General features: G+C 47.3%; 1 protein-coding gene across 4 annotated transcripts in view; it reads left to right on the forward strand.

Moving 5' to 3' along the window:
* The window catches only part of CTIF (cap binding complex dependent translation initiation factor), a 147,082-nt gene that overhangs the window by 13,596 nt on the left and 110,340 nt on the right, over positions 1-23,146 (forward strand). For 3 of the 4 annotated variants that reach the window (XM_059873388.1, XM_059873389.1, XM_059873391.1), the window contains exons 2-3: positions 13,390-13,602; positions 16,712-16,795. In XM_059873388.1, the coding sequence (XP_059729371.1) occupies positions 13,423-13,602; positions 16,712-16,795 (264 nt within the window). In that variant the 5' untranslated portion in view covers positions 13,390-13,422. Of the gene's footprint in view, positions 1-13,389; positions 13,603-16,711; positions 16,796-21,199; positions 21,278-23,146 lie in introns of all 4 variants that reach the window. The other variant, XM_059873390.1, reaches the window with a different exon arrangement.

Genomic DNA, 23,146 nt, shown 5'->3' on the forward strand with positions numbered 1-23,146 from the left:
TATGTCCCTTATGCCCCATCTCATTTGTGTTGTTCTTCTGATCCTTGTTTTTTGTTTGTTTGTTTTTTGGTGCCTATCATGATTTTTTTATTCTCTATCCCATTTTTTCTTCCTTTTGTCCTCCCCACTGTGGTTTCTCCCTTCTCTACCTGCCTTTTTTCCTGTTTATAATATATTTATTTGGCTGCAGGTATAGTCCTGGTGCCTTTTAGAGGTGCCAAATTCTTATTTTTTCCAGCAAAACAGGGATTTGCAGCATGTTAACAGGGTTTAACATGTACTTCAACATTAAAAAAATAAGCTTAGGACAAAAAAAAAAAATTGAACCCAGCCCAACAACAAAGCATTGCAACCTGGGATGAATTTCATCCATTCAGGCACTTGATTTTCTTCCTGTAAGCTGTAGCTGGGATTTTGGAGCTAAGAGCTCCACGGCTGGGCAGAGAATAACCCACGTAACGTGGTGTCTCCTCACAGGAGCAGGGCTTACAGCTAAGCTTCCTGGTTAAACCACCTGATGGGATCAGCAGAGGTTAGCAGCACCACAGGGGCTCAGTGGCAGAGGGCTTGGAAAACAACAAGTCAGCAGCACTGCCCTGAAAACCTGTTTTGTTTGGGGCTTTTTGTCCCCTCACCCTGCACGGGATCCAGTTGGACCTGAAAGGGTGTGGGAGAGGATGGAGCAGGGCATCACACGAGGCTTTAGCTGTTGGGGTTTCTGCACCCCTGGGTGTTATCTTGTGCAGTGCCTGATAGTCTCTGGAGAGTAAATATTTTCTCCTGCGGCTGAGCACCCCATGGAGGAGCTGGGAACAAGCCAAAGCAGAGGCGTTGCTGGGAGGTTAAATCCTAAAAGGGCTGGCACTGGGCTTGTGCCTGGTGTTCCACCTTGCTAGCAGAATTTGGGCTGTACGAGTGTCCCTTCTTTTTGAGAGAGTGTGAGTTCCCATTTTCCTTATTTCCCTCTGTAGAAAGGGAGGTTCCTAACTTTCTAACTTTCAAGTGGATTACAGTAACACTTCGAATTGCAAATCTTCTTTCCTGAAGTACTGCTGCATCCTTTGGGTGGGTGCCCCAAGTTATCCTCAGATTCTCAGTGAATACTCTTCAACACCAGGCCATGAAACAGATAGTTAATGCTAACTCCATTTTTCCCATAATTAGCCGTAGAAAAATCATAGTGCTAAGAATAGTTGTGGGAAATAAGAGTGTTTTTGGCTGTGTTCAATGAGAATAGTTATTTTTATTTTGTTGAAACAGGAAACAAAATAATGTCAAGTCTCATTTCAATCCAAAATGAAATGTGGTTTAAATTATTTTGCCCTATAATGGAGAGTTGTGGAAATTCAGTGTACAACACCACAAAATAAAACAAAAAATCCTTTGTTCAAAAATACAAAACTCTAAAAAAAAGTGAAACCATTTTTACCATTTTTTCAGTGTTTCCTTCCCAGTGGCTTGAGTGCAGTGACTTGACCAAAACTGTTTAAAATTCATCAAGCCAAATCTGGGGTGCTGGCAAACAAGTAATTTTAAAAAATTATTGTTGTTATTATGTGATAGGTTCAGACTTTTGCTTCTTCAAGAGTGAATTTTGTTCCTCTGGGGACTGTGACAGAGGAGAAACATGAGCCGTGTCCCACACTGGTGGCAGGGACATGTGTGCCAGATGCTAGGTGTCACCTCTGGTTCCTGGTGCTGGAAGGTCTTTGGATATGATGGGCATGTGGGAATGCTCATCAGCAGCAGGGTGTTCCCAATGACCTGGTCCTCAGGAAGCACTGGCACAAAGATTCCCAGAGCAGCTGTGGCTGCCCTGGATCCCTGGCGGTGTCCAAGGCCAGGCTGGACAGGGCTTGGAGCAACGTGGGACAGTGGAAGGTGTTCCTGCCCATGGCAGGGATGGCACTGAATGGTTTTGAAGTCCCTTCCAACCCAAACCATTCCATGGGTCTATGAAACCTCTTGAAGGAGTGGGAGGAACCTGCCCCAAACCCCAGAGTTATATGTTTATCTTGGCATTCTTGGCATCTTCCTCTGAAGCCTCCAAGTCTTTCACTACCTCAGCAGTAGGAATGAGGTTTATTTTCTTTCATACTGTATAATTTATTGCAGAAGTGCTTTTTCCAGTCTCATGTTATATTCTGCTACTGAATTGTTGGGTCATAAAGACCCCTCAGATGGATATCCCTACCCTGTGCTGGCACCCAAGAGCTGGGAATGGTGGGGCTCTACCTTCAAGGGCCTTTGATGGTGTATCCCTAAGCAGTTTCTTGATTAATCAGATTCTCCCTTGCCTCTTTTCTTCCCTTTTTTTCCTTTTTTTTTTCCCTGCAAAGCAATATAGTTTGAGCTCTCTATTTAATCTCTGAAGTCAAAGGTACATGAATAGCAGACTTCCTGCTGTGATGTTTCTGCTGAAGTTGCAGATGCTGCTCCCCTGTGCTGCACCTACAGCCCTCCCCCAATGATCCCATTGCCCTGCTGCATCCTTTGGGTGAGTGTCCAAAGTTATCCATACTGTGAATTGTCCTCAACAAATAATTATTGCTAACTCTAGTTGTTTTTTTTTTAATTAGCCAGTAGAGAAATCATGGTGCCAAGCATAGTTGTGGAGGATGAGAGTATTTTTAGCTGGGTTCAATGAGAGCAGATATTTTGTTGAAACAGGAAACAAAATAATGTCAAGTCCCATTTCAATCCCAACTGAAATGTCTTAAATTATTTGGCACCATAATGGAGAGCTGTGGAAATGTAGTGTACCATGAAAGAAAAAAGCAACGTTTGTGTTTTACAAGAGAGGGAAGTGAGGCAGATGTGTCACACCAGTCACACATGAAGTGCACAGCACATTTAGGTCCATCATGGATGCAACAGCTGGACACAAAGAGCAACTCAGGGATATTTTGGGACAAATTTTATATTTATGTGCCCAGTACAGCAGCAGCAGTACTGGGACTCAGCAAAGATCTCTTGCACTGCATGAGGAGAGCCTTCAGGAAAGATGGAGAGAGGCTATTGGAGTGACAGGACACAGAGGGATGGCTTCAAACTGACAGAGAGTAGATTTAGATTAGATATTAGGAAAAAAGTAGATGTTGAGGCCCTGGCACAGGTTGCACAGGGAATTTGTGTCTGGCCCATCCCTGAAAGCTTCCATTGCCAGGCTGGATGAGGTTTGGAGCAACCTGGGACACTGGAAGGTGTCCCTGCTCATGGCAAGGGGTGGGACTGAAAGATCCCTTCCAACCCAAAGCATTCTGTGATTCTGTGGTCTGAGACCTGGGGTTAGCAGAAGGGACTGGTGTCACAGTGTCACTGACAGCAGGGAAGATTAGAACACAGGGTTGGTAAATCCCAAAGCTGTATTGATCAGGGCCAGTCCCAACTGTCCTTGCTGCTGGTGGAGGTAAACAGACCAGCCAAGCTCATGTTCATTTCAAAACAGTTTACTTGTCATGTCTTGAAAGTACTTGTCCTCTGTTTGCTTTGTTATAACAAACACCTCCCTGTCCTGCTTCTGCCTGCCAGGGCTCAGCCAGGTCCCCTGGGTGATAAATGTAGCTGTGCAAGTGCTTGCAGCATCTTTACACCCTGGGAGTCAGCAGGCTGCTCTTTCCACCCCCATTGCTGGCTTCATGTCATCTCTCACTCGCTGCAGTTTAGGAGCGAATAACCACAGGTGGAGTGAGGCCACCTGGGAAGGGAATGTTTGGAGATCTGTGGCAGCATTGCTGGTGCAGAGCATCCAACAGAGTGATAGTCTAGGAGTGATTGCAAAAAAATGCACTTCAAGCCTCAAAAAGGAGGCTGGTGGCTGGCCAGTAGCTCCCAAAAATTCCTGTCTGGGGAGGTGCTTGGTATTTTTGGGCTGGTTCCCTAAGGCAGGCGTTTTCCTGGTGAATTGATTCAAGCTGTCTCATCATCTGCTGGAAGGAGCTAAAAGCTGGGGATGGATTTGAGAGGAGGGTTGAGCTGGTGGACTTGGCTCATGCTGCTTATACAAAGCAAAGCTTGGAGGGTCTGGTTTCCCCCTGTCCTTGGCTGGGCATTCCTGCTGCTGTGACTTTTGCCAGTGTGGTGGGTTCACACAGGGAGGCCATCCCTGCCACACAGCAGCATCCCTGGGCTAGGTGAGACCTTTGGTGGGTGCTGTGGTGCCTGTGCTGCATCATGTTCCTTGCTGGGACAGCTGCTGGGAGCCCAGTGCAAAATCTGTGTTTGTCTGGGTATTACATTTGCCTTTCCTAAGTGCAGTGGGAAATTATGAGGGAGAGCATGGTGTGACATCCTTGTAGCCTGAAAAATGGATTAAGGGTTTGCAAGGGCATCTAGGAAAAAACTCTTTTGTGGAGAAATTATTCCCTTTGATGGTGATGAGGTCTTGGCACAGGTTGCCCAGGGCAGCTGTGGCTACCCCGGGATCCCTGGCAGTGTCCAAGGCCAGGTTGGACATGGCTTGAAGCAGCCTGGAAGGTGGAAGGTGTCCCTGCCCATGACATGAATGAGATGAGGTGTAAGGTCCCTTCCAACCCAAACCATTCCATGATTCGGTGATCTTCTCAAGGTGTGAGAGCTGCCTTAGATGAAGCTCTTTGCATGTAACCCCATCCCAACCAGGAGCATACCCAAGGCTGGGAAGGATTGTTCCCTTTGGTTTTAGCAACCAGAACCCACAGAAGATTTGCTTTCAATGGTGCAGAATGTGCCTGGTGTTACAAGAAGCATGTTGCTTCCTCATTCCTATCTCATCTTCCAGAAATGTTGAATTTGGGATGCACCAGAGGCTCTCCTGTCCCTATTCTAGTTGCACAGAAGAGCTTAATTTCCAAAAAAGAGGAAAGCTGTGATGGAGGGAAGCAGTTAGTTGGGATGGAGGTAAGAATCCTTAAGGATGAGAACCTCATGAAGTTTAACAAGGCCAAATGCTGGAGCTGCACCTGCATCAGGGCAACCCCCAGGATCAACCCAGGGTGGGGATGAGCAGAGGGAGCAGCCGTGGGAGAAGGAGAAGGTGCTGTGGGTGAGAGCTGGGCCTGCCCCAGCCTGAACCCCTTGCCCTGAGCTGATCCCCCAGCGTGGGCAGCAGGGCAGGGGGGATTCTGAATGCCCCTGTGCCCCTGGGCTCAGGTGAGACCCCACCTGCAGAGCTGCCCCAGCCCTGGCTCCAACAGCACAAGGACCTGGAGCTGCTGGAGCCAGTGCAGAGGAGGGCACGGAGATGCTGCCAGGGCTGGAGCCCCTCTGCTCTGGAGCCAGCCTGGCACAGCTGGGGCTGCTCACCTGCACAAGAGAAGGCTCCAGGGACACCTCAGAGCCCCTGCCAGGGCCTCCAGGGGCTCCAGGAGAGCTGCACAGGCACTGGGCACAAGGCATGGAGGGACAGCAGCCAGGGAATGGCTTCCCAGGGCCAGAGGGCAGGCACAGATGGGATATTGGGAATGAGGAATTGCTGGCTGGGAGGGTGGGCAGGCCCTGGCCCAGGGTGTCCAGAGCAGCTGTGGCTGTCCCTGGATCCCTGGCAGTGTCCAAGGCCAGGTTGGATGGGGCTTGGAACAACCTCTTCAAGGTTTTATTGTCCATGGCAGGGGTTTGGACTGGATGACCTTTAAAGGTTTGTTCCAACCCAGACTGTTCTGTGATCCTATGATTCCCAGGAGGAGAGAACCAGCTGGCTCCTCCTAGCATAAAATCCATCAGGGAGTGGCAGCTCCAGCGTTTTGGCTGGTGGCCAAGGTATGTTCTCTGAATGCTGCTACAAGCTGGTGTACAGGCACAAAAATGCTTTTTTCCAGTGAGCCATGGGCATGACTTAATAGGGATTAAGCAGCCTCCATGCCTGCCCCGCTGCTGACCGGGGTGCACTGCTCCCGCCCAGTCCCTCCCATGGGCAGCCACCAGTGGGATGGATTACTTCAGCAGGTTGACATCTCAACTTAGAGTTGGATGTGTCTTTTAGGATTACAGAGCTTTTCACAGCCCAAGTGCCTATTATATTGCCTGGGTGCCTGGAAAGAAAAGATTTTGTCCCGATAATGGTTTCCCTTTGGTTATTTACAAAGGACTATGTGTGGCAGCCGGCACGGGTGCACGAGTGACTGTGTATGGATGAGCTCATGGTTGTGGTGCTTTTATTTAGGATGTGGCTGTGCTCTCTGCCTGCAGAGCGCTGCCTGCACAGAGAGTTTTGTACCCTGGCTGCTGCTTCCCTGGCATCGTGGCTCATCCCTTGGGGTACCAGAAGAGCTGGGCACAAAACCAGGTGTTAGTTGCCTGAGGATTGCAGCCTGCCGGGTGAATTGCAGGAGGGCATACACAGGTGCATGGTGCACATTTGCAAGCTCATCTGGCAGGAGAACATCCTTGGTTCATGTCTTGCAGCACGATCCCTGCAGCCATCACATCCTGCCCAGCTGCCACAGTGATGCTCTGTGCTCTCCAAGGAGAAGCAGTGCAGCTCTGAAGAGAAGAGCATGTGTGAAAAGCTCTTTCCTCACATATTCATAATAGTTGTTCAATATCTTTACCTGGCAACATTTTCCTTGTAAAGGTGAAAAATAGCAAGGGTAACATGTAATGTGGACTCTCGTTCCATTAGCTTATAGTAGGAGCAGGGGAACGTGGAAATCTATTATGTCTGGCTTAAGTCAGACTGGCTTTTCAGTTTGTAGCATGAACCAGTGTAAAATAGGTTATAAAACTCAGGCTGTTCACAATTCAGGGGTTGGTGGTTGGAGGCTTTTTAGGGCCTGTTTCAGATTTTATATCTAGAAATGCTGATGCATTTGCATGTATTGAATTTGTATCAAAATCTGTGAGTGTTCCTTGCTGTTGTTGCTGCAGCCAGTGATGCCCCAGCAGTCTCCTTGCCCTGACATCCCCTGTAGTGGAGCATCCCACCACAGGGTGAGCCCATAAAAACCCACCTCCTCTCACCTGATGTTCAGACAGTACTTTTCTTAGTTGTGTGCTGTTTTTTGCCTTTCCTTTTTTGATAATATGTATCACAAGCCAAAGGTAATGTCTTCCCCCAGGCAAGGAAGCCCATCTGGTGGAAAACCACTCCAACCTCATGCACAGATTTGACACACAAAAAGACTTTATGTTTCTAAAAGTGATGTGGCTTTGGTTTTGTTTAAAGAGAAGAAAAGGAAAAAGATTCACTTTCCAACCACAAAGAGTTGCTTATTGCAGGGGAGCAAGCTACATAATAAATTGTTGTCTGGGTGAGAACGAGGATTTCTGGCTTTCTGGTTACTCCTCTCCCTTTCTTGAGGGATCAGGCTGGCTGTTTTGGGTTGGATTCTGCAGCATTTGTCTGTCCCTCTCTTTTTTCCTCTCCATTTATTTCTGTGTTTGTTTTTCGGCTCTGTTTCAATGCACCCTGGTGTTTGCCTGCTGTGTTCTGTGCCAGACTCGTGAGTGGCACTGCAGTGTGACAGCTGGTGGGCTCCTGTCCTGTCACTAGGGCTTTTCTGCATCACCAGGTACCAGAAAGCAGACCTGAGACTGGAGGGATGATGAAATACATTAAATGCTCAGCCAGCTGTGTATGCGTCAATATCTGAAAAGCCCAAGGCTGGCTCCATCAGTAAACACTCATGTGGTTTTCAAAGGTGTTTACATTTTAATTAGAAAGGGGTCAGATCCGGGGTATAATAATTTACATTTCTGTGCTTGATGTTTTGATGTCTGGAAAGGTAGTGGTTTTGGAGCAGCATATCCAAGAAAGACACATGATGCTTTGTGGAGATGCAGCAGTACCTGGGTGCAGAGAGTTATGGCTCATCTCTGTTGCTTTTGTTTTCCATAGTAACTGTTCCTGCGGGTGGCTGGGTATGAGAGCTGCCTGCCAGCAATAAAGATAAACTGCTCGTCTCATTCTCTGATGTGCTCTCACCGCTTGAGAAAGACGCATTGCTAATTACTTGTTGTTGGAAAAGGGCTGAATGAGGAGAGGGAAAATATTGCTGCAGAAGAGGCTCATTAAAAGGAGATGCTGGAAATCAAGCCGTGTTGATGGCAAATAGTTCCAGCCACAAACGCAGACAGTCAAAGGTCCTTGTGCCTGTGCTGCTGTCAGAGTGTGAGCTGGTGGGTGGTTGTTTGCAGAGTTGAGACACACAGAGGGTTTCACTTGACCCGAAGGTGCTGAAAAGAAGCAGATAAGAAGTAGAAGGGCTCTCCTGTACTATCTGCTCCTCCCTGGTCTGTGTAGTCAAAACATCTCTCTTGTCTGGGGCTACAGGGACTTCCTCCTTCTGTGTGGGCTTCAGCAGCAGCTTTAGGAAGCCTGGCTTGGAGTCTCAGTGAGCAGGAAATGTGAGGGAGGTGATGATGGAGGGTTTGACCATGAGCTGTTCCGTCCTGCCCAGCCCCAGAGAGGCACTGAGCAGAAGATGGTGTAACCTCAGCCTGGATATCCACCTCCACCTGCACGAGGTGATGTCCAACGTGTCTGTAGGGGACAGGGATGGGAGAACAGTGGGGTGGGTTTTGGAGCCTGCACAAGTGATGTGAAAGTTGTCATTGGATACTCATGAGAGAGGATGTGGTGTCTGGGTCTGGGCTGGTGCCTTTCCCTCTGTTTCCCTGGGGATCAGCTTAGTTTGGTTTTATCATCATCCCATTCAGGCACAGACAAATCTGGGCTGCTGAGCTGTTCCACAGTTTGTGTCCCAGGTGTCTCAGAGCAGAAGGAACCTGCTGGATCACAGTCTGTTATAAATACTCAAGGGAGAACTAACACGATAGGGATGCTGGATGTCCTATCAAAGAACATTCTGGAAGCAGGTGGCTGCATTGGTACGTGAAGAATTTGCACTGCAGCTGCCTTTAATAGGAAGCATCTCTTGTTCCTAGAAAACTCTGGGATGATAAATCCCATGTGGCAAGACAAAGGCTTTCAGGGATGTCAGGATATCTCTGTAGCCTGTCACAGTCTGTCTCTGCAGCAGCTGGCCTGTGATGGCATTTCTGAGAAATAAATATTCTCTGCATAAAGGATGCTCTGCATTCCTCCTGACTTCACTTTGGAGACCTGGAGGAATGGAGGATTGGGCTGGGATTTTCTTAGTGTTTAACCAAAGGATAGGTAAGGAAGAGACATGAGTTTTCCAATTAAATGCCCTCAGTCAGTCAGGCCTAAACAGCTGAGGCCATGTTGTGGGAAAGCCCTTTATTGGGCTTTGGAGGTGGTTACACCTTTCAATATCTGAATTTCAGTTTAGGTGAGAGGAAGCCCAATGCATGAAGTAGTTCAACCTGAACTCTGTATTTTAGAGATTTTTTCCAATGACCTTACCTAGGTGTTGGCATTGGGTATTAGCTCCTGGCTATGTGGTTGTCAAGAAAATATGCGTATGACTTTCACCATTTTGGTTGTGTGTGACAGTGTGGTATTCCTGTTTCTCTTGCCTTTGGAAGCCACAACCTTCAGAAAGAAACTCATCAAGTGTGCAAGAGCACTTCAGCTCTTAGCATCCATCCAGTGGAAGCAAAACACTGGGCAAAGCAATCTCTTAATTTTCTTTCCTTTGCTAGTGCTCAGTCGCGTTGGACCTTGCATAGGAGCAAGGTGTGCTGCTTTTGTCCTAATAGCAGGTCAGGATGTGGCTGGAGAATTGGAGCAAGAATTTGTCTGGATGAATTGGAGTGAGAATTGGCTTGCTCTTGAGTCACCCCAGCCCCCTACAGCTCTAGGCTGGTGCACAGGGGCTGGAAAGCTGGGAAGGGCCCTGGGGATGCTGGTGCTGAGATACCTCCAGTGCTGGGGACAGCTCTGGGCCCTCAGGACAGCAGAGGCACCAAGGGGCTGGAGCGTGTCCAGGGCAGGGAACGGAGCTGGGAAGGGGCTGGAGCCCCAGGAGAGGCTGAGAGAGCTGGGAAGGGGCTGAGCCTGGAGAAAAGGAGGCTCAGGGGGGCCCTTGTGGCTCTGCACAGCTCCTGACAGGAGGGGACAGCTGGGGAGGGTCGGGCTGTGCTCCAGGGAACAGGGACAGGAGGAGAGGGAACGGCCTCAGGCTGGGCATGGGGAGGGTCAGGTTGGATATTGGGGAAAATCCCTCCATGGCAAGGCTTGTCCAGAGCTTCCAGCAGAGCTTCTCAGAGCAGTGTTGGAGTCCCCATACCTGGAGGGATTTAAAAGCCATGTGGATGTGGCACTTGGGGAGATGGGTCAGTGGTGGCCTTGGCGTTGCCAGGGGGGTGGACTTGATGGTCTTGGAGATCTTTCCAATCTAAACAATTCCATGATTCAGTGATTCTGTAAGAATTGTTTTAGGAAGATCTCTTTATGGTTGCAGTTTTGGTGTAATTTGCTGTGCCAGAATGTTTTTGCCCAGAAGCTTGTTTTGGGGGCTGGAGTCCCTTGGCGTGGCTGGGACACAGGTGGGTCTCATCCCAGGGGACAATCTGTGGGAGGTTGCCCTGCTGTTCTGTCTTGGCACTGCCAGCCTGCTGCAGTCCAGATTTTGGAGAACTTTTGGAGAACTTTTGGTGTGGCTGGAACCTCTTCCCTGGGCGAGGACGTGCATGTGGGGCCCTCTCACTCAGCCTCCAGTGACCTGGAAATGCATCACTGTTCTGCATGTCTGTGGTCTTCTCAGTACTTCTTAAATCATTTTGGTTGCAAGTTCCACTCTTCTGTTGCCTGCTAATCCAAAGTGGGTTTGTTCTCCATTGCTGTTCTTCACCTATCAAACTCACCACTTGTTTCCACAAGCTCAGCAAGCCTGGAGCACCTTTGGGAGAAAGGGAATGAGCCTACAAGTGTCATAAAAAATACTTGTTCTTATTATTTGCTGATGAAGGGTAAAACTGTATAATTGCTAAAAAAAAATGTATAATCTTGCTAGAGCAAGAACCCCATTTAGATCACCCTTAATAACAGCTATTAATAATAATTATACATTACAGTAATGCTGATAATTACTAAGTTATAATAAGCAGTTTGCACATCTATTGACTTTTTCTGCTGATGATTCCTTCTTTTATGGTCACAGTAATGAGCACAACATGGGCTTTGTAAAATCGTCAGGTTTTACAAGGATTTAAGTTGGAAGAAGCCTTCAAGGTCCTATAGTTCTACCCCCTTGCCATGGGCAGGGACATATTCCACTGCACCAGGTTGTTCCAAGTCTCATCCAACCTGGCCTTGAACACTTGCAGGAATAGGAAAGATTTGGAAGGTAATTTTCAGACCCCCAAAACTTACAAACTTTGTGCTTTGGCAAAGTAGAGTGAAAGGAAGGGGGAAATGGGAAAAAAAAAACAATTTTGAGATTGATCTCTGTTTATTGTGATTAAGGAATGTACCTGGTGTCTGGGAATGCTTTGTGGTAGGTGCTGGGCCAACACAGAGCCAAGGGATCACTGCTTCATCAAGAGCTCTCACCAACATTTGTTTGCTCAGTGTGGGAAGATAGTAAATGCTTTGATGCTCAAGTGTGGGTTTTGGTTTTTCTTTGAAAACCTTTTTTGTGTGTGTTTTGAGGGTGAGGTGAGGTGAGAAACTAGCTCCAGGCACAGATTGCGAGGAAGAGCAGGAGTTTTCTTCCTGTTGAGTGATGGTTTCCTTTAGAGAGAGGTGAAGGTACCACAATATGAATTTGTTTTAGAGTTTGCCACTAGAGATACACAAATATCTCAGATACATCATTTGTGTTGTCTGAAATAGACAAAAAAAACCTTTGGGCTTGGGTAATGTGTGGCCCAGTGAGATGGAGGATAAGCTCGGACCCTGCTCACTCCATCCTGAGTGATGCCCTGCTTCGTGCCGTCTCTCCATGCCATCACACCCCTCCAGGACTCATGGGAGCCTTCTATTCTCCAACTCTTTCTTTAGCACTTCCTGTTTGATAATTGGTGCTTTCCTTTTTGTAATTGGCACTAATTAGTGAAAAGGGGAGAAGCATGCCCTCCTCCAGGACTCCACACTCTCTGGGGCTCCTTCTTTTTTTCTTTCTTCACTTTCTTCTTTTTTCTTTGTCCTTTTTCATATGGCATATGATTTTTGTTCAGGAGCTAATGTGTGATATTGGTCTACATAATGAGCCTTTTTGACAGTCTGGGCACATTTGGGAATAATTCCTTGAGCAGATGAAATCCTTAGGCCAGAACTGCTCATTCTCGGCAGTTTCCAAATGATGCCACAATTGTTCAGAAGTGACAGAGGAGAAAATAGTTTAGGAGCTGGAAACTACATGAGCTGGGAGCATTTTTTTTTTTCCTTCCCCTTCCCTTCTGGATGGCATGTGACTCACTCTGGATTTGCTTAGTGATTTTATACTTGTCTCAAAGCAGACTGAAAATACCCATTCCTGGTGAAAGAGAGGGTGAGGGATGAAGCTGTTGTGTCCTGCAGTGTGCTGGCAGCTCCCATGTCTTCTCCCTCCCAGCTGCAGGACGGGAGGAATATGAGATTTGCCACAAGACACTGAGCCACAGCCTAGTTTTTTCCGAATATAGAATTATAAAATACCCGAGTTGGAAGGGACCCCCAGGGATCCCCATTCCAGCTCCTGCCCTGCACAGACCCCCAGCAATCCCACCCTGGGCATCCCTGGCAGCGCTGTCCAAAGGCTCCTGGAGCTCTGGCAGCCTCGGGGCCGTGCCCATCCCTGGGGAGCCTGGGCAGTGCCAGCACCCTCTGGGGAACAGCCTTTCCCTGATATCCAACCTAACCCTCCCTGGCACAGCTCCAGCCCTGCCCTGGGTCCTGTCCCTGTCACAGGGAGCAGAGCCCAGTGCAATGCCCAGGCAGAAGCTGGTGATTTCCTTTCTTTAAGGTGTTATTGTCATTGAGCCCTGGAGAAGCAGGAGGGAGAAGAGAATTATAAATCCCCTATGTCTCCTATAGAGGCAATTTTCTGCAGTGAGAGGTTTTAAAAGTGAATTCTGTTGTGATGTCTGTCTCACCTCCTCACTGGACCATTTACACTTGCACCATTAGCTCAGCATTATTTACTGCCACTGTCCTAGAGAAGCTTTTCAGTTATCATCCTCTTCCTCACCCTTCTCCATTACCCCCAGCTTCTCACCCATATCCAGAACAACTACTGCTTTGGATTTATTAAATCAAGCATTTTAGTGTGACATTTTTTTCTCTCATGCATATGTCTGGAGATTTTCAGTAATTTGGTTCTTAAGCAGGAGGCTAGGAAATATGTGTGTTGTCCTTAAATGCAGGAATATTACAGAAATGGAACATTTTTTGCATGCCTGGAAGCCCTAAAGGCAACCACCTAGGATTATTAGAAATTCTATTGGAAATGCAGATGTACAGCAAAAAATATCCTGCTTGTGGCAATCGATAAGCTTTGTCTGCTGGGTTTTTTTATAATTACTGGGAAATAATTCCTCGCTGTCTTTTTGGTCTCTCTTCCTCAGGCCCCCAGTGTTCCCAGTGTGTCCCCTGAAGGGATGGAGAGCTCCTCGGTGGCGTCGGCCTCCTCGGAGGCAGGGAGCAGCCGCTCCCAGGAGATTGAGGAGCTGGAGCGCTTCATCGACAGCTACGTCCTGGAGTACCAGGTCCAGGGGCTGCTCACCGACAAGACCGAGGGCGACGGCGAGAGCGAGAAGACACAGTCCCACATCTCACAGGTGGGTGAAAGGCTCACTGTGGGGTGGGAGAGGGGCTGGGGGGCACACTGGGAGCTCCCAGAGTGTGTTCTCAGCTGAAGTAGCTTTTTCAGGGGTTGGAGTGAAGCAGGGTGTGATAAAACACTGGGTTAGGGGCAGCTCGCTTGTTTGGGGGGGATGTATTTGAGGTTTCCAAACTGCTGGTAGCAGTCTCCCGATGCTGGGTTTGGTTTTTTATGGTCTCGAGGTGCATCATTGAAAGTGTTCCAGGCCAGGCTGGATAGGGCTTGGAGCAACTTGGCACAGTGGAAGGTGTCTCTCCTCATGGCAGAGGGTGCAAAAGATGGGATTTAAGGTCCCTTCCAAGCCAAACCATTCCATGATTCTACATATGAAGGATCCCATCTTTATCTGGTATCAGCAGTGTTTGATCTCATCTTTCTGAACTCTGCAGGTTTGCTGGAGCTGAGAATCTGACCCAGAGCTCTAGACCTGTTTTATATCATCTCAATGTAAGGAAATTACCAAACAAAGGAACCTTTGTAACAATAGATTTTGGTGAAGAGGTCTTTTACAATTTGAGGATCAAAGCCCTTAGAAATGGGAGAAAATATATTTAAAAATCCAGTGATTTTATAACCCAAGGCTGGAAGGTGTCTGTGTTTGAAGTGACACTTTGGAGGGGCTTCGGGTCAGACAAGTTCTGCTTATTAATGTGTCAAGCTCAAAAGTAGTATTGAATTTGAAATGAAATAATAGACAAAGTTTTGTAACCTCTTCCAGGCAGTCCACTGCTCTGCCAATAAGCCCAAGCCCCCTCTGCATCTTAAGGACAAAAATTTCTAATACTCATGGCATACCATGCACGTTTTTTACATTAAGATCCTTGATTGCAACAACCAAATCCATCTTCCAGCTGTGGAAATGAATTTTAGCTTTCCTTCCTGGCTTTCACTGGAAGAAAGGAGCTGCTGGGTTTTTAATGTCAGTTCTGAGAGTGTTCTCTTTCAAGATGGCTGGGTTTTATTTTAAAGGAAAAATTCGTAATAATGAAAGATCTGAACATTAAACCTTTTAATTAAACCAGTTATAGAGGCAACTCAAATGAAGCAGCTAAATGAGGTTGTACCCCAGACCATTGATGCAGAAGTTTAATTAGGATTTATTGTGGAACTCCATCAAAATGCAACATTTTTTATTTCTAGGGCTGTGTATTGGACAAAAAGTGAAGACGGGCTTTTACTTTGGTTACTTGCATTTATCAAGCCATGTCTTAATGGATGCACTAAGAAGGAATTCTCTCATGTCTCACAAAGGTTTTTTTTCATTTTTCCATCTATAAAAATTAATCAGAAAATTTTATTTCTGATTTTCTCTTCCTGATCAGTTCTTAGCAAAGCAAGGAATAAACAGGCGCATATCCTGCAGCTGACTGGAGTAACTCTGGTGGGAACCAGCCTGATGGAAGGTGGCACGTTCCCTCAATAATGAGAGCTAGAGGGAGAATGATGGATTTAAGGGAAAGGCACTCACCTGAGACCAAGGAAATTGTTTTTAACTGCAAAGCTCTGCCTGAAACTAAATCTTTAATTTTGGGCAAGTTACTTAATCTTTCTGCAGTTTGTTTCCTTATGGCTGTGATATTTTCCCTGCCTGAGAGTGGATAAATCCGTTCAGCCATGTGTATGTGAATTGCTTGGATGGTACCACATTCCTGCTCTCAACTGCACTCCTTGCTGGGGAAGGAAAAAAAGGCACATCCTCCTCACTCAGCTCCCAGAGAAGCTGAATCCATTGCCACTTCAGAGAATCCCAAAATGTGGATGTTCCCATGATGGGGATATCCCCAGTCTTGCTCCCACCAGGAAAAAAGAGGAAAATCAGAGGGAAAAGGTGATTTTATTTTGCTGTGGAGATAATGAGTGAGCTTGTACCTTGAGATACCTTTCCAGGAATGTGGTTGCACTTAAAATTGTTAAAGCAGATAGGGATACGTCTGGTAGATAAAAGACTCTCAAGAGTGATGGCATCATGAGCCTGCCCAGGGGGGCTCAGCAGAAGTGACAGGAGAGTGGTGGGCAGCTCTTTAATGAGAGGAGACTGAAATTCCCCCATATGTGAGCTAGGACAGGCTCTCTGATGAGGGCAGGGATCATGGGCAATTGTAGTGAAGACTTTTTATTTTGTGGCCTCATCCATACCTGTCAGGAAGCTCTCAGGTGGTTGTTTGTATGGAAATGACTTTTCATTTTCTTGGCACATCCTTGGTGATGGTACCAAGCCTTGAGTGTCTCTGGAGCAGCCAAGGGCTTCCAGCGTGGAAGACCTCAGAAGTGGGGCTGGTCAGTCTCCACTTTGTTGAAGGAGTAACAAAATGACTTTAGAATTAAGCAGCATCTTTGATGTTTGTCTGAAAATTGGTTTTGGACTTTTTTTCACCAGTATGTTTGAATGTTTGAGTGAAAATTGGGTTTGGGCTTTTTTTCACCAGTATGATGCAGCCCTACATTTCTTTGGGGGGGGGGAAAAAAAATAAGGCAACAAATGACACCAAATTCAGTTATTTTTGTGGACACACCTTGCTGCCCAACGTTGGGGCAAGCTGGCTTAAGAATCTGCTAATCCCCTATGGCCACATATGGCAGTGGCCAGCCCTACAGCTTCCATACTCATTTTCTCTTTTGTTTAAAATGAAAACACAGGATATTGTCTGCCCAGATCATGTATCTGTCCTTGGAGCAAATAGAGTTGGGAACGAAGGTTGGGAAAAGCAGAAATTTTCCATCTTTCCATGGAAATGAGTGATAAGTCACCCTAGTGTGTATCACACACCTGGGGTTCCAAGCACTGTCAGAGTCAGCAAGGAGGTATTTGGGCTGGGTTTTATTGCAAAGCACCATATCAAATGCTTTCCTACAGTTGTTCCTGCTTCTTCCATCTACCCACTGTCAGCGAGTGGAGCATTTCCAAGCCGAAGCCTTTGGGATCATCCTTAAAAAGGAGGGGGTGCGGCACATGTGCAGCGATGCCCGCGGCCAGACAGTGTTTTCTGTGCACTGTGGACTGACGCAGCAGTTTTGCCCAGCCCAGCTATTATTTTACACAATCCCTTTTTTTATCCCTTTTGCAGTGGACGGCGGATTGTAGCGAGCAGCTTGATGGCAGCTGTTCCCCATCCCGAGGGAAGGGCTCGTCGTCTCACGAACATAACCAGGTAGGGTTTGTGTTTAGTTCCTCCTCCCCAGACCTTTCCCTTTATTTCTTGTACTGCCTCCCCTGGGAGGTGCTGGCAGCTGTCCCTCTCATGTGGAAGGGGAGATGTGTCCCTCTGCTTAGCATCTGAAAGCTCGTTCCTGCCCAAACCATGGGAGGTAGGCAACATCCTGACATGCAGACGGATGCTTTCATCAGGAGCTTAAAGGAAAAAAAATAAGGAGTGTCACATTTATTCCAGAAAACTTTCTTATTGTCACCTGTGTAAGGAGGCTGTTAGGAGCATCCAAGCTGACTTGGAAGGATGAGATGTAGCTGGAATAAGGGATCTTTGTGCAGCTGGGCTTCTCTGTTGTGTGCTGCAGCACAAGGATGGTGTTGCAGGGAAGAGCATTACACGGCTGAGAGGGTGAGCTGGCAGAAGCAGCAAAGTTGCACATGCTGAGAGCCTGAGTTGGTCGTGCAGTGACAGGAGCTAGGTGTGAATCAGTTTTGGTGCTTGGACATGGTGTGAGCATGAGTAAGGAGTGTTTACCAGGCCCTGCTAGAGGTGGCTGTCCTTCCTCATGTGAGTACCCCCGTGGAAGAGAGTTGGGTTGGGTGGGGACTTGTGTTTGATCATTCTCATCTGATTGACAAGCTGCTGTGTCACTGTGAGACCATCATCTCTATGACAGCAGCACTTGCTTGAGCAGATGTGCAATTTAGGCATCTGAGGGAAGGGGAGCAGTGTTTCCAATTACTTCGGTTGGTGGATGTCCCACCCAGAGAAGTGGCTTCAAGTTGGTGGCTTTTATTCTCTTGCTCTGTTTGATGTCCTCCAGGTGCAGTCTTGTGTGTGGATCCATGAGGGCGAATCTGGGAGCCCCTTGCAGGGTGTAAAAAGAGGCTGTGCCAGTCTGAGCAGGGCATGTTGCAGCTCTCATTTTGGGCACAGCTTCCTCCCATGGAGCCATGCTGGAAGTTCTTGGCTGAGGGATCCTTTCCCTGACATGGCCCTGGGATGCTGGTAGCACCTCTACCAACACCTACACCCAACAAAGGCAGGCTGTTGTTTTGTAGGAGGGCGTGTGCTGGACAGAGGTACTGCTTTGGATGAGCTCCTGAAGGTGCCAGATGGAATTGTGGGTTTAATTTATTACAGCTGTGATCTGCTTCAAAATATTCAGCAGCAAAACCTCGTCAGGCTCCCTCCCAGCACTGCAGACAGCTGCTGGATGTTCAGTTGGTAGGCTGGCCTTTTCCATCAGGCTTCCTTGGCTCAATATGGGGCTTTCCCTAGGGAAGAAGGTCCCTGGCCCTTCATCCAGGGGCTCTGCTGATGTACTAGTGGCTGGTGGAGACCACAGGAGAATGCAGGAGTCATGCATGGGTGTTACTTTCCTCCATCTGCCTGGTGCCATGCACTCTTTTGTTTCAGCTTACATAGGGTTTGTTTTTTTTTCCTTGCTGTTTTTTTTTTTTCCTGGAGAATTAATGTATTTGATCTCCTCCTACAGGGAGCTCCCTTCCTACACACAAACAGCATTCGCTGATGCCCAAGCTGCTTACCCTGTGTTTGGGCTCTCTCCCAGCCTGCAGCAGAGCTAGTAATTATCTCTCTCCATGTTTGGCTCCCTTTAACTGTGAGTAACAAATTTTCCTTGGCACCAAAGAGGAGCTGCAAGCTATTGTTCCTCTGTCCAGGCAAGCATTTCTCTCACTGTCACTGATACATGAGTTAAACACTGCTGGTGAGGACCAAGTACAGTTTCTTACCATTCCTGGTTTTCACTAAAATATTTCAATATTAAAAAAAAAAAAAGTCATTACTACGATGCTTATCCTGAATTGAAATTATTAATCACTTTTCAAACTTGCTAAGGAAGAAGCAAGCTAATGACTTCCCAATGGAGGAAGGGGTTGCATTTTGGGGGTGGTTTTTTTTATTTTGTTTGGGGTTTATTGGTTTTGTTTTGTTTTTGTGGTTTTTTTTTTTTTTTTTTTTTTTTTTGTTGTTGTTGTTGTGATGGGTTTTTTTTTGTTGCAGTTTTTTTAATGTATTTGAGGGGTTTGGGCAGGAAATTGAAATCCTAGTTTTCCTGTTTTGTTTCCAGCTGAGATCTCTGCGTTGCCAGTCATACTTGAAAAATACTTGGATGTGAGATTTCTGCTGGCTTCAGCTAATGTGAAAATGTGGGTTATGTATCAGTGACCATGGTATGCCTCACGTGGCCATCAGAAAGGGCATTTATATGGAAATCTAGGTTACTCCTGGAAATATATTCAGCATGTGGTTCATTTTCAGTGAAGATAGAGTAGTCCAGTCTTGCTTTTTCAGAAGTAATTGGCTTCCTGAAGGTTATAGGGAAGCCTAGAGAGAAGATGACTTTCCCATGCCTGAAAAATCCCTCTATGCCTCCCTGAGAATTTGATGCCTTTGAAATTCTGGGCTATATGATCCAGCAAGGTAAAGAAAAATAAAAGAAAGATTTTTTTTTTTTATTGTGTGTGTTTGTTATGCATTTTTATATAGTATGTGTGTATGTAAGGATCTGCTGGTTGTTGTACGAGTAAGGGGGTTAGTGCAATTTCTGAATAAAATACAATATAAGGGTAAAAATGAAGTGGTCTTACCCTTCATTTTTAAGTGTTTTTACCTTCATTAAAAAGGAAGGTAAAAACAGTCCACGATATTCCAAAATTGCTGGTTTCTGATGTTGTTGGGTGTCTCTGGAAAAGAGCACCCAGACTTGTCCTGCTCTTGCACTATTTGGTGAGACCTGTATTAGCAGCTGTGTGGGACTTGGAGTCAGTTCCCACAGGCTGCCATATAAGCATCCCATACAAAGCAGTGGCTTAAAAACAGAGAAAATTCCCCCTGAAACCCCCTGGTCTTTCCAGTTCTGTGGATGGGTGGCTGCGAGAAGATGGTCTGCTCATGGGGGAATCTCCTGAGATATATTTTGTGAACTCATGTGCTGAGAAAATCCTGGTCTCACAGTTATGTTCAGCTCATCTGTAATTCTTGTTTCCTGCTGGGATCTCTCTGTTTGCTGCATGGCGTGGCCATGTTCCACTAAACCCCTGAAAGTTTGCCAGGTCTCACCATGTGTGAGCCTCTGGGGCAAAGACCAGGTACTCAAAATAATATTTGAGCACCTTACTGCCTCTGTAAAGAGGAAGGTTTAGATAATGGAATAATTTTAAACTCTTTTATGTTTGGAATTTTTTTTCTTCCCCAAAAAGAGCCAGTGGGAAGTTTTTATATAATACTTTATTTGCATTCCCCTTGTGAGGCTGTGGCAAGTAGGAAGCTCTTTGATATATTTCTGAGAGCAATTCATTAAGTAAAAAAATCTGGTATGGTGCATATTGAGGGATCCAGCAAAGCTCTTGGTACATGAAAGGCCTGGCAGGAACTGCATCCCAGGCTCCCCTTATGTAAAAGGCATTAACAAAAACCAGAACAACTCTGCAGGTTTGTGCCATTTCTCCAGGCGGTGGGAGATGGAGAGCTGAAAATCCTCCTTCCTGGCCAAGTCCCTTCCTTCCCCCATGGGGGCTGGCTGTCACCCGTCATCACCAAGGAAAAACCTGTGTTGTTGGCAGTAAACAGGACTTGCTTTCATTCCACTGCTTGTGTCCATGTCCCACCAGGTGCAGCAGGAACTTGGTGCAGGGTGTGGGCCCTCAGAGGCTTCTGCAGTTGATTCTTGTGTTGTTGATCTACTGAGCAGTGAAGGGGCAAGGCAGGGTGTGTGGATCACACCTGATGATCCCACACCTTGCTTGTAGCACCCTTGCCCTGTCCTCCCTGAGGAGCTGGTGGTGAAGGAGATGACTTTGCCCTCCTGTTAAACCAGCAGAAACAGCAGCACATGGTGGCAGGGTGGGGTGGTGGGTTTGCACTCTTGTGCCTTGGCTGGAGATCAGACTGCCTGAAGTAAAGAGCATCTCTAACTGTGCCAGCATATGAGTTCTGACAAGGGCCTGGAGGGACAAGGGGGAATGGCTTCCCACAGGGAAGGACAGGGTTAGATGGAATATTGGGAAGGAATTCCTGCCTGTGAGGGTGGGGAGACCCTTGAGCAGCTTGCCCAGAGCACCTGTGGCTGCCCCATCCCAGGCTGGACAGGGCTTGGAACTGCCTCATCTAGTGGAAGGTGTTCCTGCCCATGCAGGGGATGGAATGAGATGAGCTTTAAGGTCTTGCCATTCCATGTCTACATCTTGCAGTCGTGGCTGGAAAAGCTGCCATGTTGCCAAAGCAAAAGCAATAGGAGGTGTGGGGCAATGTGTGAAGGCTGTCTCTTGGGTAACAGCAGATTGCAGTGCACAGAGGAGCTCAGTTTCAATAGAGAGTGGAAAAATCAAATTATCTCTGCAGATTTCTTTTACAGTTCCAGAAAATTTTCTTTTGCAGGCATCAGTGCTTCTTGACTTCCTGACTTCCTGGGATCAGCCACCAGGAGATCCTCCCTGGGGGATGCTGCAGAAGCAGGTGGGAAGGGATCATGGGCTTGGACAGGGGACAGGGAACATGTCACTGCATCCAGATTAACTGAAGTTAGCAGTGAAATTGTCCTGCTGGCTTAAGTCCAGTGACATCATCAGGCAGTGTGTCATGCCCCAAATTCTTGGCTGACCAGATAGAGCTGGAGAGACAGTGGATTGGCAGGATCTCTGACTAAATTTGTAATTCATTTTCCCTGTGCTGGTGGACAGCCTGTGTCTCACTTGAGTTGCCTATCCTTGGGTCCAGGTCTGAAGGAAAACAAGAGGGATGACTCTGGAAAGACTTTTAAAAATTACAGAATACTAAGGGGGTGGAATGGACATTAAAAATCACCCACCTGCCATAGGCAGGGACACCTTCCACTAGAACAGGTTGCTCAGGGCCTCATGTGCTATGAGCACTGCCAGGGTTGGGGCATCCACAACCTCCCTGGGCAACCTGGGCCAGTGTCTCACCACCCTTACAGTAAAAACATTCTTCCTAATATCCAGTCTAAATTTCCCCTCTTGCAATTTGTCCCCATTAGTCCCTGTCCTGTCACTGTAGTTTTTGATGCAGTGTCCCTCTCCAGCTTCCCTTTAGGTTCTCTTCAGATACTGGAAGGTGCTGTGAGGTCTGCACACAACCTTCTCTTCTCCAGGCTGAACTGCCCCAACTTTCTCAGCCTGTCTTTACAGTTGAGGTGCTCCAGTCCTTTTATCAACCTCATGGCCTCCTATGGACTTGCTCCAACAGTTCCATATGTTTAGGGTTCCCCATCTCAGTGGCCTGCTCATGTTGTAGCCCAGGGCCAGTTTGTACACTGAATTCAGCTGAGGTTGTCCACCATGCTGAGGATCTGTTGGGGCAGGTGGATGCTGGCTGATGCTGCAGACACTGCTTTTGTGTTTCCAAAAGAGAAAGCAAGAGACAGACACTGGCTTTGCCAGTGAGTACATGTTGATGCACGCCTGCCTGATGGAGGAAGAAAGTAGGACTTTAGGTGGGGTGACCTGCCCATGTGCAAACAGCAGCTCTGAGAAAACCAGTCACTTTTCTGCCTGTAATTGCTGGGTGATGCTTCCTCGTTTAGTGGATACAGCCCTGCTCAGTTATGGCTGGAGAGGACTGCTGAGAAAGAAATCAAGTCCTTCAGCTAATGTATAGGTGTAGCTTTGTCTGGGACTTGTGTTTGGGCTTGGCCTCATGAAGCAGCAGTGCCTCACGTGAAGCAGACACCTGCTTGGGTGTCAGGAGGTCTGGGAGGGAGATGTTCCACTGCATTGCTGCCTGCTCTGGAGAACTGCTGCTGCTTACTGAGGTTGGGGGGAGGTGTCTTCTGGGTCAGGTGTCACCAGTGGCTCACATGAGGGGACATCTTGTCACCCTCATTTCCTGTTTGGGTAGAGAAGACCAGGTGATTCTTGTCTGCCCATTGTAGAGCTCCCCACACTCTTATTTTTGTGAGATTTGATTTACCTTGGAGGTCTCCATCTTTCCAGGTTTGGATGAATAAGTCAGTCAGAGCTGGAGCTCTAGGCAGGGAAGGGATGATATGAGCCAATTCCTCTGAGGCTGGGACAGGGCCTTGCTGATGGGTCTCCATAGCACATCTGGAGTTCTCGGGGCCATTCTGAGAGCCCTCAGTCTTCCTTCTCTTCACCCTTGTGTGTAAATGAGCTATCTAGCACATCCTTGGTTAGCATGGCTCTTCCAGTGTTGTCCAAAAAACACAACCACACAGGCTTGGTCCTTTCCCAGGTAGTCCAGAAAGATCCTGTAAGCTTAACTTCCTACTTCCAAGTCCATCAGGCCCTTTGGTCCTGTATTATGACACAAGTATGGATCAAACCTTACTTTCCCTGATGGAAGAAG

The sequence above is a fragment of the Haemorhous mexicanus genome, chromosome Z (genome assembly GCF_027477595.1).
Source record: "Haemorhous mexicanus isolate bHaeMex1 chromosome Z, bHaeMex1.pri, whole genome shotgun sequence".
NCBI classification, from domain to species: Eukaryota; Metazoa; Chordata; class Aves; order Passeriformes; family Fringillidae; genus Haemorhous; species Haemorhous mexicanus.